The sequence below is a fragment of the Aquarana catesbeiana genome, linkage group LG04, assembly GCF_042186555.1.
Source record: "Aquarana catesbeiana isolate 2022-GZ linkage group LG04, ASM4218655v1, whole genome shotgun sequence".
NCBI lineage: Eukaryota > Metazoa > Chordata > Amphibia > Anura > Ranidae > Aquarana > Aquarana catesbeiana.
Window position 1 is genome coordinate 659,607,479 of NC_133327.1, and position 16,689 is coordinate 659,624,167.

The 16,689-nt window shown below is 43.4% G+C and overlaps 1 protein-coding gene across 1 annotated transcript in view; it reads left to right on the forward strand.

Moving 5' to 3' along the window:
• MSH2 (mutS homolog 2) overlaps positions 1 to 16,689 on the forward strand; it is a 177,574-nt gene that overhangs the window by 83,263 nt on the left and 77,622 nt on the right. Inside the window, exons 9-10 of the mRNA XM_073628513.1 lie at positions 7,386 to 7,509; positions 16,221 to 16,371. Of these exons, the coding sequence (XP_073484614.1) occupies positions 7,386 to 7,509; positions 16,221 to 16,371 (275 nt within the window). The remainder of the gene's footprint in view (positions 1 to 7,385; positions 7,510 to 16,220; positions 16,372 to 16,689) is intronic.

Consider the following 16,689-nt stretch of genomic DNA (forward strand, 5'->3'; position numbering starts at 1 on the left):
TCAAGCAGACGACATCCCTTTTTAATGAGATTTTTGTGCACTGAGCTATCAAGATGGGTCATTTTTAGACATATATTATTGGCAAATATGCATGATCTGTAGCTTAGGGATGGAAGCGAGGTTAAAGATATTCACTTTCTGGAAGGCAATTTTGTCCAAGTTCAGTTTTTCATGTATTTTTTTTATACTAAATGGAGCTCAGATTATAATGCACACAGTCCATTCCGCGTAAAGCTGACGTTCGATCTGCTTGTATGTAGACTCCTTAGGTTCCTCTCCCTCTGCACCCCCATGGCAAATGAGGAGCCCTGCCGTGTATATGGCGCATGGCCCCTCCTTGTATATGGAGCGCGGCCCCCTCCTTGTATATGAGGGGCGCGCGCCCCCCCCTCCTTGCATGTGGCGCGCGCCCCCCCCTCCTTGCATGTGGCGCGCGCCCCCCCCCTCCTTGCATGTGGCGCGCGCCCCCCCCCCCCTCCTTGCATGTGGCGCGCGCCCCCCCCTCCTTGCATGTGGCGCGCGCCCCCCCTCCTTGCATGTGGCGCGCGCCCCCCCTCCTTGCATGTGGCGCGCGCCCCCCCTCCTTGCATGTGGCGCGCGCCCCCCCTCCTTGCATGTGGCGCGCGCCCCCCCTCCTTGCATGTGGCGCGCGCCCCCCCTCCTTGCATGTGGCGCGCGCCCCCCCCTCCTTGCATGTGGCGCGCCCCCCCCTCCTTGCATGTGGCGCGCGCCCCCCCTCCTTGCATGTGGCACGCGCTCCCCCCCTTCTTGCATGTGGCGCGCGCCCCCCCTCCACCTCAGCCGCATCTTTGGAGTGGTGAAGGAGCGGTGTATTCACCGCTCCTAAACCGCTCCTGCCCATTGAAATCAATGGGACAGCGCGGTAATACCGCGGCTATAGCCGCGCTATACGAGGGGTTTTAACCCTTTTTCGGCCGCCAGCGGGGGGTTAAAACCACACCGCTAGCGGCCGAATACCGCGGTAGCGCTGTTTTACCGCCGACGCCCCCTACCGCCCCAGTGTGAAAGGGGCCTTATCCTTCCACAGACATGAGATGGGGCTCATTCCTTACACTGACACCAATGATGGAGCATTTTTTTTCCCACTGACACCAGCGAATGATGGGGTGCCGATCCTCCTGCAGATGCGAATGATGGGGCGCCGATCCTCCCACTGACCAGATGCTATATAATTTTTTTACTCCCACTGACATCGGGGCATTTTCTACTCCAACTGGCGACAGTCCAGCCCTCCTAAAGTCTCATGGACAGTAAACTTGCCCTTTGTTTAGAAAGTTTGGAGACTCATTTAAACAAACAAGTGCGCTGCAAGTCCCCACCTGAGAACTTTTTTTTTTTCTTTTTTTTTTTTTCTTTTTACATATTTTACCCTTATGGGGTTAGTTGTAGAGATGGGCTCCAGGACAGGCTCCTATGTCCAAGCACCTGGGGTTACCTGTAGCTGAAGGGAACGTTCAAAGTGGTATTTAACCCTAAACCAAAAATGAAATACATTGCAGCTTACCAATCATTAGATGTGATGGCTGCATCAGTTTTCATTTTTAGGCTTTTTGTTTTTTTTTTGTTTTTGTTTTTATAACCTGTTTTCACCTGGTGATCTGGCCTGTGACACACCACCTGTATTAGAGCGACCCACCGTGGCTGAAGGAGCACAGGGGGCACATTTGGGCAGCGGCATTATCCTGTCTTGGGGGGGAGGGGTGTTAGTTTATTTAAATCTGAGTATATCCAACAAATTAAAGCCAAACTCCAGTTAATACTTTTTTTTTTTTAGCAATTACAGCATTTTTTTTTTGTGTTTTTTTTTTTTTTTTTTTTTTTTTTTTTTTTTTTGGGGGGGGATAAGGGTTTTACATAAAAGCTGATCATTATAAGCACCCCTGCCAGTGGTAAATGGTTTGTCCATGTAGCTGATGCAGTCTGCAAGAGAGCTTGTTCTGTTGAAAATCAGACTTACTGGCTGGAATCACCAAGTGAATATAAAAGAAAGGAAGCCTAAAAAAAGTAAACAAATGCAGCCAACACTTCTAAGAATTGGTAAGATACGGTGTAATGTTTGGTTTTGGGTTTAATACTGCTTTAGGTTTTGGAGTGGTGTTGCCTTTCTGTATTTTTTTTTTTTTTTTCATTTTTTAAACATTTTCTTTCTGTAGTAGGATATATTTTAGGCCCATTTTATGTATTTTTAGAAGCCTGATTTAACGCAGTGTAGAAATGTCTTATTTGGCTGTTATTCTGTGCGAGGATTTTTATTGCTCCTCGTTTGTTGGAAGCACCTTCCCATAGGTCTATGAATTTTTCATGCCATTCTGCTCTGACCACAAAACTGCGGCTACGTTTTAACTATCCGAGCGAGCTGCAGCCCCGGGTCATACAGAGTATAGTGTACAGTACCATCTTCTTATCAATCATTTATCAAGTGACAGCAAAATGGTGCAGTAGTTACTTCCCAATGGTGCCACTGGGCTTTGTAGTAAATCAGCAGCCATTCCACACTTGAGCTCCTGTCTTATAGGGGGTCCCCCCCCCCCCCATAAGGAAGAAAGAATACTGCAACAAACAGGAGTGTAAAGTAACCAGATCTTATCCATTAGGAGATATAGAAATAGGAAAACGTTCCAAAAGGTCTTTTCTTTTTTTTCAGTTGCTTCCAAGGTAAAGTATGTAAATAGGATTACACCAATACCATTTTTTTTTTTTTAATTAGAGAGTACGAGTACTGATACTTTTTTGGTCAAATACTTGCTGATACTGGGCACCGATACTTTGTGGTGCGATTTTCGCCAATACAAAAAAAATTGGCGCAAATTGCATGCAATTTGAACAGGAATGCAGTGCGATTACTGTCTGAATCGCATAAGATTTCCCCCACTGCCCTTGTCTCTCTATCTCTCTCTCTCATATATATATTTATATATATATATATATATATATGTATGTGTGTGTATATATTATATATATGTGTGTGTATATATATCTCTATTGATATATCGAGATATAGATATATATATATATATATATATATATATATATATATATATATATATATATATATATATATATATATATATATAAAAAGGTAAAAGCACCATCTAGTGGGCAGTTTATTCAAAATGTTAGAACTCACAGAAAATATCCATCTGGTCAAATGCAAAATCTGCATAGGTCTCCTGGTCGCGCTGTTGATGGCAAATCACAGCCGCTGGAGAAGTTCCGGGACCCCGTGGGTATAGTGGGAAGCGATTTAACAGCTCTGTGGCGGACCGCCTCTACATCTCAAGTTTTGTGAGCTCCTCCAGCGGCCGTGATTTGCTATCATCGCCGGGACTGGGGCACCTGTGCAGAGTTTGCATTTTTTTTTCCAGCTATGTACTGTGAGTTCTAACATTTTTAATAAATTGCCCACTAGATGGTGCTTTTTTTCCTTTCTACACACACACACACACGGAAATCGCATGTGATCTGGACAGGAATCACACCGCATTCCAGTTCAAATCGCATGTAATTTTTATTTTATTTTTTTGTAGTGTGATTTGCTCCCATTCATTCTGTATTGACACCGCAAAGTATCGGTTTTGGTACTCGCACAAATGCTTGGTATTAGCACATCCTTATATGTAAACCCAGTCTTTAATCATCTAGTCTTTAACATGTTCATATATTTTCAAAAGTTGTCACTTTTTTTTTTTTTGTCAAATCTGCAGCTTTCATTAAAATAACTGGCCATGTAGGTCTTTGTTTAGGCACTTCCTGTTATGGTGTGACAACACTGCGCCCTTGTCTCCTTAGCGGGCTCCTGTGTTGTCACCCTGTGATAACGGCTTCAGATGGGGATTACAAGTGGCAGTTTCAACACACATTACGCTTTCATGGTCCATTGTTGCCACCATCAGGAAACCTGTCCTGAGAAATGTTACGCAGCCATCACTGAAGTGTATGTAGATGGGAAGTAACTGCAGGAGATCAGCAGTATTAGGATGCATTAGACAGTGAAAAAGGTACATTGTGCTTTAGCAAGGTAAATCCCATTTAGTGAGAGTTTATATTTAATTTATTTTGCTTTGCTGGATCCTTATACCCTTGTTACTTCAATGTTGAGACATCTGTGCCAGCATTTTCAGGTCTATTTCACAAATGGACAAGGACCCCCCCCCCTCCCTGCAGGGCTACACTGTTCTGACAGCTGCTGTCAGAATACCCCAACAGTGGCTGCATCTTACTGGATATAGTCACAATTCTTCCATCAATTTTCTGCCCGCTTCTTTGAATTTTTCCTTGTCAAGAAGGTTTATTGAGTGCACAATAAAATGAAAGTCCATTGGTTACATGTACAATTCCTTGAATTTTTCAATGGAAGGATGTCAGCCAGGAGGGGGCCACTGATGAAGTGAATTTTGCACAATGTATTGCCAGCTGAAGCAGCAGCCCAACTCTGGTTACCATGTGACAGCATTCAGGCTTAACGATCGTCTGTTCAGACACCAATCATTGCACCTGAAATCTGCTAGATTTATGCTGGGTTCACACCTATGCAGGCTGCATTTGATGCATTTTCCTGTTGTGTGTTGCAATTTTCCCCTAATGGTCTTTCAGGACAGCCACCTGAGAGCTTGGCTCCTCCCCTCTGTTGGAAACACCTGCGCCAGCTAATATAAATTTCCTCCTCCCCTGCTGGCTCCGCAGTTATTTGTGTTTCCTCCAGAGGGGAGACACCACAGGAACCAGCCGGGAGAGCCAGGGAGGCTCAGGCAGCATGTCCTGAAAGAGTAGAGACTCCTAGGACAGACCAGGGGGAAAATGTTAGTGTATACGCCCGCAGCTGCATTTGATGCATTTCCTGGTGTGTGTTGCAATTTTTGTTGATGCGTTTTTTTTTAATGCATTTTCCATTTTTGGGAGGTGTCCTCATGTAAGAGAAAGTAGCGGAAACTAATTTAAAAAAACACAAGCACTACATTTGTAATGTTTCTGCTGCGTTTACATTGAAGTCTATGGGACCAAAAATGTGCTGCCCATGCCTTCTGAAACGCAGGGAAAAGAGGCCTCTGTGGCAGTTTTTAGCCCAGACATGTGTGATTTCTAGTGTGTGCCACAAGAGCCAATGACCTTCCGTGATAGAAGGTCTATGTGACCTGGTAAGCAAGCGCTCTGAATAGGTGGTGGTGCTTTAATCGATTTCACATTCTGGATGACGGATGGTGGCGATTTTCATGGACTGACAATATTTTCACCTCTGAAATTAATTCACTATTCTGGACTTTAATTTCTAAATGTCACTTATTGTTATGTATGGGTTAAATGCTCAGCGTGACTGTAGATTTTTTTTAAATTTCTAACCGTGACATTTTGTTCTCGCTCCAAAATCCAATGTTAAAAACAACAAATATTTAATTTTATAAATATCGCCATGGGCGCAAGAATGAGAGAAATAATTCTCGCACCAGACCTCCTTCCTAACGCTAAACTGATGACCTGTTAAAGGGCTTTTAAAGCATTGCCTATGGTAAATATCAGGTTGTGAAGTTTGTCACCATTTCACAGGTGCACCCAAATTTAAGGTTTTGATATGTTTGAGTATCTATTTACTGAGTGCAACCTCGGCTTTTATATTTTACGGGGGAAAAAAAGAGGTAATTTGTGTTTTTTTTGTTGGTTTTTTTGCTCATTTTCACTTGCTTCGGAAAGGCTTTGTCAAAGCTCCTGTCACTAAATAAAATGATTGGCTTACAGTCCTATTTACACCTTGCGTTTGTTTTGCTTCAAAAATTATACTCCATGTAGCTTCAGTGGTGGTTCAAAGCCTCCATAGAAGTCTGTGGCAAAGCTCGCTTGAAGCCCCACTGAAGCACCAAGCAAAAGCAAGGTGTAAACGGGACTGCAAGCTAACCATTTTTTTTAGTGATCGGGGCTTTGACTGGCATTCAGAGACCTTAAACAAAGAGTGTTCCGAAGCCATGTTTTGAAGCCAGTGTAAACTAGCCCCTAAAAGATGAGTAGTTTTTCGCTGTCAACCAACTAATAATATCAGCTTTAAATATGCAAAAAGTGACATTAATTCCTGTGCAATGGTGCAAACAATATTACTGTGTGTCTCAAGGATGGGCACAAATGAACACACAAGCTAGAAAACAGTATCAATATCCGTGAAATATACAATTCCTTCAATAGTATGCGTCCTTATTGTAGTCTCTAATGAATATTCGTGATGTATCTTTTCACCATTGCTTGTGAATGTCCATAATAATGGGTGACTTCTTCCCTTTCTTCCCGTGCCCTCTCGCCTGAGATATGCTTGATATACGGCATAATGTATTGGTAGCTCTCAGAAGTGATGTAATTTGGTCGGGTCGTCTCTGGGGGTCCTTTGTCTGTTTTTCCCAGCACTCTGCTCTTTGAAATAGTAGTGTAGATTCTGCATTGTCCCTACGGGGTCCTTTCCTACATCCACCATACAGTGGAGGATAATGGGATCGGGGTCCTTTCCCTATATTCACCATACAGAGGAGGATAATGTGATCGGGGTCCTTTCCCTATATTCACCATACAGAGGAGGATAATGTGATTGATGTGACAAAGAAAGGGGAATGTAATACCAGATACCTGGATGGGAATAATTCAGGTGAAGACTAAAAGTGACACTAAAGGTTCCTTATTTAAAAAAAATAACAATCATGTCATACTTCTCTCCACTGTGCAGCTCGTTTTGCAGAGTGGCCCCCTGATCATCCTCTTCTGGGGTCCCTTGGCAGCTCTCTTGGCTCCCCCCTGCATCAGATAACCCCCTGGGAGAGGCGCTCTCCTAGGGGATTACCTTGCGGGCCTGCTCCCGCGAGGTAACCCCCGGGGTCCATAAAATGCAGGACTCGGCCTCGCGCCCCCCCCCCCCCCCCCCCCCCGGCGCGTCATTGGATTTGATTGACAGCAGCCAATGGCTGCGCTGCTATCTATCCAATCAACAGCCGAGAACCCGTGGGACAAGTTTTTGAGGGTTCAGGTAAGTATGAACTGGGGGGCCGGTCACTGACGGGTTTTTTCACCTTAATGCATGCTATGCATTAAGGTGAAAAAACGCGAACCTTTACAACCCCTTTAAGTCTTTATCTGTCCAGCTTTCATTATCACAGCATATTGCTGCTATACTGGGATAGCACTCAGCCCTTGTGTTTTTTGTACCTCCTAAACTTTACTTTTAAAGTGTGTTTTTTTTTTTTTTATTGAAATTTTGTTTTTCCTAGACCTTTGCGGTAATATCGCTTGACATAAAAAAAATTGTAACTACCGTGATTTTATTCTTTAGGGTGTCTGCTTTCAGAAAATATATAATGTTTTGGGTGGGTGTTTTTTTTTTTTTTTTTTTTTTTCAGGTAGAAAACCATGAATTTTTGGTAAAGGCGTCCTTTGATCCAAACCTGACGGAACTGAGAGAGAAGATGGATGAACTGGAGAAGAGCATGCAGGCGTCTCTTAACAGTGCGGCCAGGGAGTTGGGTGAGTGTCATCTCCGGGTATGAGGCATCTGGAGTTTATCTCACTTCTGTGGTCGTTAGATTGACCGTGTCATAGAATAGATGTGAAGTACATCGTTCTTGCGGATTCACATCTGTTAAACCCTCCAGAGAATGCCAGACTGTTCAATACTAAAGTAAATCTTGTTTTTTTTTTTTTTTTTCCCCAGTCCCCTCAGCCATATTTATTACAAGGATTTTTAGTAAGCTTTGTTGTACTTGCCTGTTTCTGCTCTGTAGATGAGGATTTAAAGTGTCAAGTCGGTGAAATCCAAGTGCATTACCTTATTCAATAAAACTTTCTAAAGCTGTATTGGCAAACTAGTTATTGTAACCATTATTGATCATGGCAAGCCTTGATTGTTACTGTTTTGGGAAACTGTTAAGGCTCTTTCACACCATGGTGCAGAGATGTCAGTTTTTCTGCACATGTTCTACAAGGGCACAACAAAAAACAATTGTTCTCCATGTGCCCTGTTCACACCACAATACTGGTATCGCGTGCAGATTTTTTTTTTCAACATGTAAGCAGTTTTCTGCACGGGGAAGAAAACTGACATCAAAGGGGGGAGAGCAAGGGGGTGGGACTTTATATGAGGCATGGGCCTGCACGCCAGTTCGGGTTTCTTTCTTTCCTGTAACCAGCCCTTTTTCATCACAGGTAACCAGTCACCACCTTCACCTGGTCCTCACTTCCCCGCTCTCACTGGCGGTCACTTGCTCTCTTCAGCCTCCCTCATTTCTCACTTCACCTCACATTTCAGCCCTTGGCTGCCAGTCTTCACCAATCTCACAGTATGGCTCTCTTCACTCACTTCCTCACTCTCCCCTATGCAGTTAGCTTTGGTTCACCCCCAATTTCAACCCACTTCCAGGTCGCCGTGCCTGCTCCTGGTTGATGCCTGTTGGGGCGCTTTGGACGAGATGCCCGCCGCAGCTCCCGGTGGGAGCACTTTTTCGGACGGTGTTGATACCTGGTATTACACCACCACCATACGGACTTTTAAGAGTCAACAGATATTTGGTCTGAGGGTTTCACACCCCACCGTTATACATGTTTCCCTATATCATTTCATCTAAGCTCAATTTTTTACTCATAGATACACCTTGTGCTCGCTCCTGATGAGTGGCCTCCCAGCCACGAAACGCGTAGAACTGCCATACGCCATGTTTTCATATAACGCTATCCGAATATCAAGTTTACTTTCAATACCCTCATTTAGGACCAAGAAGTTCATAGGCTCTGCAAGTACCATTATGCAATACTGTTTTATCTAACATTTGCTCTGGTGAACTCTGGAAGGCTATATATTATGTGATACTGATGTTGTGACTTTATGTACTATATTACCATAATACCATTATCATGTGTATTTACTTGTTATGCTTGATTGTATCCTCTGGCAATCAATAAAACCCATTATGTTCACTAATTTACCTTTTTTGCAACCACGTGCTTCATATAAAGTCCCACCCCCCTTGCTCTCTCCCCTTTGACTCATGATAGGGATGGAAATGTGTGACCTTACCAGGCTACAATTTCATTCAAAGTCCCAAGGGATGGAACTGTGGGCCTTACCAGGCCATGCGTTCACACAAAGTCCCTTAACTCCGTTCTTTAATTTTATCTAATTGAAGAAAACTGACATGACATCAACATTGGTGTGAACAGGGCCCATAACTGACTCATGAAAACTGATACAAACTAATGTCTCTGCAAGCGAAATCTGTGCGGTTTTCCCTCCTAGTTTTCATGCACATATGGTTTGAATGAGCCCTTAAAGTGGAACTAAACCCATCGATTTACCAGTTTAAAAAAAAACAAAACATTAAATTCCTGACCTGCTAGGAATACTAACTGTCACATCTGCTTGTGCTCTCAACCAAACTGTCAAACCATCAAATGGCTGGTGCATAACTGATCACATGTGCAGCACCATGACAGTTACAGATCAAACAAGCTAAGATGGGCAGCTTCCTTGGCTGAAAAGTATAGATGGGTTTAGTTCCACCTTAAATTAGAATTGTTAGTTACTAGTGTGTAAAATGGCTGTCATAAGCAATCATATGTATGCCAACTGCAGATCAAACAGATGCTAAGATGGCAGCTTCCTTGGCTATAAACCATAGGAGGATTTAGTTTCACTTTAACCACTTCCTGACCGCCATATAGTAAAATGACGGTGGACGGGATGCACTATCGTTCTGGGACGACGTCATATGACAGCGTCCCAGGGCCGCCACTCGTGGGGCCGTGCAGCGTGGCGGTCGTGCCATGTTCCTAGGACACGGCGCAATCCAAATCTCATTAAAGAGTCGATGACGCGGCTCTTTACCCTTGTGATTGGCTGTGTCCAATCACAGTCACATGTAAAAAAAAAGGTAGTGGCGTTGATTGGCTCTCCTTACCTGACAGTGTGGGGAGAGGAGGTCCGCCAGCTGGCCGGAGACCCGAACAAAGCTAGAATCGGCTTTGTTTGGATTTCCGATGTAGCAACCCGGAAGCGGCATCACAACGTTGCTTCCGGTTTATTGGAGTCTTAAAGGCTCCAGTTTTAAAAATGTTAAAACGTTTTGAATGCTTTCAGGTGCGGAGGAGAGGTTTGGGGTCTTATAGATCCTTCCATAAAGTGTACCTGTGTCACTGCCTATTACTGTCACAAGGGATGTTTACGTTCCTTGTGACCGCAATAAAAGTGCTCAAAAAAAATTAAAGGGACTGTACAAAAAAATAAAAAGTTAAATAATAAAAAAAGGTAAAGCGCCTCATCCCTCCGAGCTTGCGCTTAAAAGTGAACGCATACGCAAGTCGCGCCCGCAAATGTAAACAGTATTCAAACCACACATGTGAGGTATCGCCGCGAACGATAGAGCAATAATTCTAGCACTAGACCTCATCTGTAACTCTAAACTGGTAACCTGTAAAAAAAAAAAAAAATTGTTGTTAATGGAAATTAAAGTATTGTAGTTTGTCACCATTCCACGAGCATGCACAATTTTAAAGCATGATATGTTGGGTATCTATTTACTCGGCGTAACATCTTTCACATTATGCAAAAAATTGGGCTGACTTTACTGTTTTGCTTTTTTTTTTAAATGTAATAAATTGTATTTTTTTCCCAAAAAATTGCGTTTGCAAGACCACTGTGCAAATGCAGTGTGACGTAAAATATTGCAACAACCACCATTTTATTCTCTAGGGTCTCTGCTAAAAAAAAAAAATTTGGGGGTTCTAAGTCATTTTCTAGCAAAAAATACTGATTTTAACTTGTAAGCAACAAATGTCAGAGGCCTGGTATTCAAGTGGTTAAATGTTTTTAGCAGACTTGGAAACATTCCAAAAACTGAACATCACACTGTCACTGAATGAGACTGGGGTTCACACTGGTATGACTGTGGATCCGACATTGCCCTGCAACTTAAAGTCCAACTTCCATCCGACTTCAATAATCAAGTTCCAACTTTGCTCCCGACAATACCAGGCCCTTTGAGTCTGGTATAAATCTTTAGGTGAAACTCCACACCAAAAAAAAAAAACACAGCACAGGGTTCCCCCTCCAAGACCATACCAGACCCTTTGGTCTGGTATGGATTTTAAGTGGAACCCCCAGGCCAAAAAATGGTGTGGGGTCTCCCCCATAATCCATACCAGACCTATATCCAAGCACACAGCCCAGCAGTTCAGGAAAGGGTTTGGGGACGAGCGAGGCTACCCCCGCCCCTCCTGAACCATACCAGGCCACATGCCCTCAACATTGGGGGTGGGTGCTTTGGGGCAGGGGCTGCCCCCACCCCAAAGCACCATGTCCCCATGTTGAAGGGGACAAGGGCCTCTTCCTGACAACCCTGGTCGGTGGTTGTGGGGGGTCTGCGGGCGGGGGGGCTTATCGGAATCTAAAAGCCCTGTTTAACAAGGGGGCCCCCAGATCCCAGCTACCCATTGTATGTGAATGAGTAGGGGTACATTGTACCCCTACCCATTCACCTAAAAAAAAAAGTGCCAAAAATAAAAACAGCACACAGGTTTTTGACAAAGTAATTTATTAAAGCAGCTCCAGCGTCTCTTCTTCCAATTCCTTCTCCCTCCGGCAATGGCTTCATCCTCCGCTGATGTCTTCTTCTGCTGCCGGTTCTCCCCTCTCCTCTGCCGGTTCTCCTCTCTCCGCTGTCTTCTCCCTCTGTTCCCCCTTTGATGTTCTCGCGGCGCTCCCTCCCACTGTAATGCTTGGGCCGCTGTGTGCCATTACTTATAGCCATGGGGCGTGGCCCTATAGCAGTGACGGCGAACCTTGGCACCCCAGATGTTTTGGAACTACATTTCCCATGATGCTCCACTACACTGCAGAGTGCATGAGCATCATGGGAAATGTAGTTCCAAAACATCTGGGGTGCCAAGGTTCGCCATCACTGCCCTATAGTGACGTAATCAGGAGGCCCGTCACCAACCTAACATGCCCAGGGCAGTGATGTTACAAAGGGGCGGGGCTTCTGGAAGAGGTCACCATGGGGCCACGCCCCATGGCTATATAAGTAATTGCACACGGCGACCCTAGCATTACAGCGGTTGAGAGCATCAAGAGATTTTATCAGGTAAATGTTAGCACAGCCGAGGATTCGGATTTCTTTTCTTCATACCTGTAAAATCCTTTTCTTTGAATACATCACGGGACACAGAGGTCCCTCCCCTCTTTTGGGAATTCAGTGCTTGCTACAAAACTGAAGTACTTCCTGTATGGGAGGGGTTAAATAGAGGCGGACTTCCTGTCTAAGACTTTTGGTCTACCAGTGTCCATTCACCTAGAGATGGCGTATAACCCAGTAAGTAATGAATATTAGCCTGACTCTTGATGTAGTCAAAAGGATTTTACAGGTAAGTATGACGAAAAAATCCTATTTTTTATATCCACTGTATAAGTGGTGTAACAGAGTTTACTACCACGTTAAACGTGTTTTTCTGCACTCTGCTGCACATACATGGCACATAGAAGACCGTTGTTCACACCTCATACATGTGCAGGGGGAAAGCAGAAAAACGCAGCTCAACGGATATGGAGAGTGAGCAAGTTCTGTGTGTTCCCCTGCAGTATAAATGCACATGTCCTGTACTGGATTGAGAGCAGTGGGTGTTCCAGCATCACCAGATCAATGGGATGGACCCTTGGCTGTACAGCAAAGTCAGATGAAAGTAGAGCTATAGACAACTTTTTTTTATTTTTTGGAATAGTTTGGGAGGGTTATAACCCCTGTGGGTTTCTTTTTGCCCTCTTTGTCCCATTCGGGAGATCTACCTTCACTTCCTGTCCCATAGCCAAGACAGGAAGTGTGGAAATCCCTGCAAATTAAAAGAATCACTTGGGGACCCCCCAGGTTACTAGAACTAGTGTCCCCATTGGAAGATTTCCATTCTATTACTTTTCTGGGGACAACCCAAGATTTGGTATTTTCTTATACTTTCTCTTTCAAAGATAATGGTAAATGGAACAAAGAGAGGGTGAATTTGGGGCCGAATCTGCTCCCATCAGGGGTCCTCTGCGTCCTGGTTCACTGTTTCAGGTCCGATTTCAGCCTGAATTTTGTGTTGAATTGGGACCTGAAACGGACCAAAAGACGCACAGGACCTCTGTGCAATTTCGCATCGGAGATATGTGAATCTGCTCCCTAAAGAGCCAGTTACATTCTCCTGCTATTGTGAATTGGATGCGGAGATGCCGCATCCAATTCGCAATAGTGTGAACCCGGCCTAAAAGCCAAGCCTTTAATACCACTTTCAGGTCCATTGTCTGCACTAGTGGTGTACTCAGATGGGTATGGAGGTGACATTTTTTTTTCAGTACCTTGCAACTGCCAGACAGGCAGGAGTGGCACTGTAGCGCAGCACAGTGGCTAAGTGGTGAGCACTTCTGCCCAGCAGGACTGGGGCTATCGGTTCAAATCCCAACCACGACACTACCTGCCTGGAGTTTGCATGTTCTTCCTGTGCCTGGGTGGGTTTCCTCCGGGTACTCCGTTTTCCTCTCACACTCCAAAGACATGCTGGTAGGTTAATCAGATCCTGTCTAAAATGACCCTAGTATATGAATATGAGTTAGGAACCTTAGATTGTAAGCACATTGTATGTATATTAGAGCTGGGCGTTTTTCTCCAAAAAGAAAATCTGCGGTTTATTTATTTTTTAATTAATTTATTTTTTTTGGACACTGCGCTGGTCCTGAGGAGCTGCGAGCAGGAGTTTTTAGGCGAGGCCACGGCTTCGGCCTAGTCCGCGGCGTCTGGACTACGCCGAAGCCGCGGCCTCACCTAAAAATCCCTGCCTGCAGCTCCTCAGGACCTGGTGAAAAAAAAAAAAAAAAAATCCAAAAAAATCGATTTGCTGAAAATTTGAATTGATTTGACCTCTCAACTCGATTCAAGATTCAAATCGATTTTTTTCCCCAGCCCTAGTGTGTGTGTATATATATATATATATATATATATATATATATATATATATATATATATATATATATATATATATATATATATATATATATATATATATATATGTATATATATATATATATATATGTGTTTGTGTGTGTGTGTGTATGTAGATATATCTATATGTAGATATATCTATATGTAGATAGATATATAGATATAAATAGATATATAGATATAGATAGAGATATAGATATATTATAGTGCTGCGTAAATTGACAGCATTATAGGTGCCTGTAATAAAATATTCTACATCCTGGCTTCTCGGGGTTAATTTTTATTGTCACTGAAGTAATAGATTTTTTCTGTATCATTATCCATAAGTAACATTTGGCTGTCAGCATACATAGGCACTTCCAATACTCTTTGATGTAACTATAGCTTGTACTGTCATCTGCCATTCCCATGAGACGTGTTCTATGTAGCATTAGGGCTGTCAGATGATGCTTTGTTTATATCGTGGGAATATCATTGCTTAGACCTTAAATGTAAGGTGACAAGGATCGGTCAAAATATAGTTCATCTTGTATAGAAATAATTATAAGTGACAGGCATTTGTGTAATGCAGGTCAGCTATGTAAAGAAAAACAAATTCTAGTTTAATTTAAAAGATAAAACGTCCAAAGAAATGTATAAATAGTATCAGTTACTAATGGGGAAGATTTACTAAAACCTGGAGAGTGCAAAATCCTGGTTCAGCTGTATGTGGTAGCCAATCAGCTTTTAACTTCAGATCAATTAAGCTTTGACAAAATAACCTGGACTGGAAGCTGATTGGTTTCTCTGCAGAGCTGCACCGGGTTTTGCGCACTCCAGTTTTAGTAAATGAACCCCATTGTACATCTAATCAAAACTTTTGCTAGACAAACTAGGAGATTCAAATCTATTAGACGGATTTCCTGTGTCTCAGTAGAATTGTATTTACTACAAAATTTTAAAGTGTTTGTTTTTAAACCAAAAAAACATTTGCTAACTTACCTTACATTTTAGTGTTTATTTTTTTTAATTTTTTTTTTTTTTAATTGTCTTATTTTTTTTTTTTGGATATTCGGACATACACTATATTGTCAAAAGTATTGGGACGCCTGCCTTTACACGCACATGATCTTTATCGGCATCCCAGTCTTAGTCCGTAGGGTTCAACATTGAGTTGGCCCACCCTTTGTAGCTATAACAGCTTCAACTCTTCTGGGAAGGCTGTCCACAAGGTTTAGCAGTGTGTCCATGGGAATGATTGACCATTCTTCCAGAAGTGCATTTGTGAGGTCAGGCACTGATGTTGGACGAGAAGGCCTGGCTCGCAGTCTCCACTCTAATTCATCCCAAAGGTGTTCTGATCTCAATCTGATAGGACAGTCAAGTTCCTCTCCCCCCCCCCCCCCCCAAAAAAAATCGCTCATCCATGTCCTTATGGACCTTGCTTTGTGCACTGGTCCAAATCATTTGGTGGAGGGGGGATTATGGTGTGGGGTTGTTTTTTCAGGGGTTGGGCTTTGCCCCTTAGTTCCAGTGAAGGCAACTCTTAAGGCGTCAGCATACCAAGACATTGTGGACAATTTCATGCTTCCAACATTTGGGGATGCCCCCTAAAGACATAGAGGAGTGAGTTTGGGGTGGAGGAACTTGACTTTCCTGCACCTCAACCTGATAGAACACCTTTGGGATGAATTAGAGTGGAGACTGCGAGCCGGGCCTTCTCATCCAACATCATTGCCTGACCTCACAAATGTGCTTCTGGAAGAATGGTCAAACATTCCCATAGACACACTCCTAAACCTTGTGGACAGCCTTCCCAGAAGAGTTGAAGCTGGTATAACTGGAAAGGGTGGGCCAACTCAATATTGAACCCTACGGACCAAGACTGGGATGCCATTAAAGTTCATGTCCGTGTAAAGGCAGGTGTCCCAATACTTTTATACCCTAACCCCCAAATACCTTTTTCCTGTTGTATTATATCCAGTCCCATGATGTCTCTGCTGCTCCCTCTGGTGGCGGGTGGTCATTCTTCCTGAACTGAGTGATGCTCACATAATAACATTGAGCCCTGCACGCCGGGTCTGTGTGATGTGATGTCCCATAGGGGGTTGTGTAAATGGCATGCTGGGCTCACACACAGGAAATTGGCAGAATGACATTAAATCACTTTATAGGTTTTTATTTAGCTAAAGCTTCTACCTTGATTGAATTTTTCTTTCCATGTTCTGTTTTCTTAATTAGGATTGGATGCTGGAAAAAGTATCAAACTTGAGTCCAATGCTCAACTTGGGCACTATTTCCGTGTGACCTGCAAGGAAGAAAAGGCTCTGAGAAACAATAAGAAGTTCTCCACCATTGACATCCAAAAAAATGGAGTGAGATTCACCAACAGGTAATGGCATGTAGTATGAATCGTGATGACAGCAGTTTACAAAACTCTTGCCACTGCCAGTTTTGCCTATGAGCAAATGAGAGGATGTCTGCAATTAAATAATGTCGTTCTACCTTTTTAAAGTGGTTGTAGACCCCTACATATACCCAGTGAAGTGAATGGCCTCAGGCGATACACAGAGATGAAACAAATCTTCCTACATAAGTTGTACCTGTTTATCTGCAGTCTTTATAAAGCTTGTCTGAGCTGTCAGAAAAAGGGGACAGAGAGCTGAAGTTACTCTGCAGAGCTCAGTGAGGAAAGTTCTGAGCACTGACT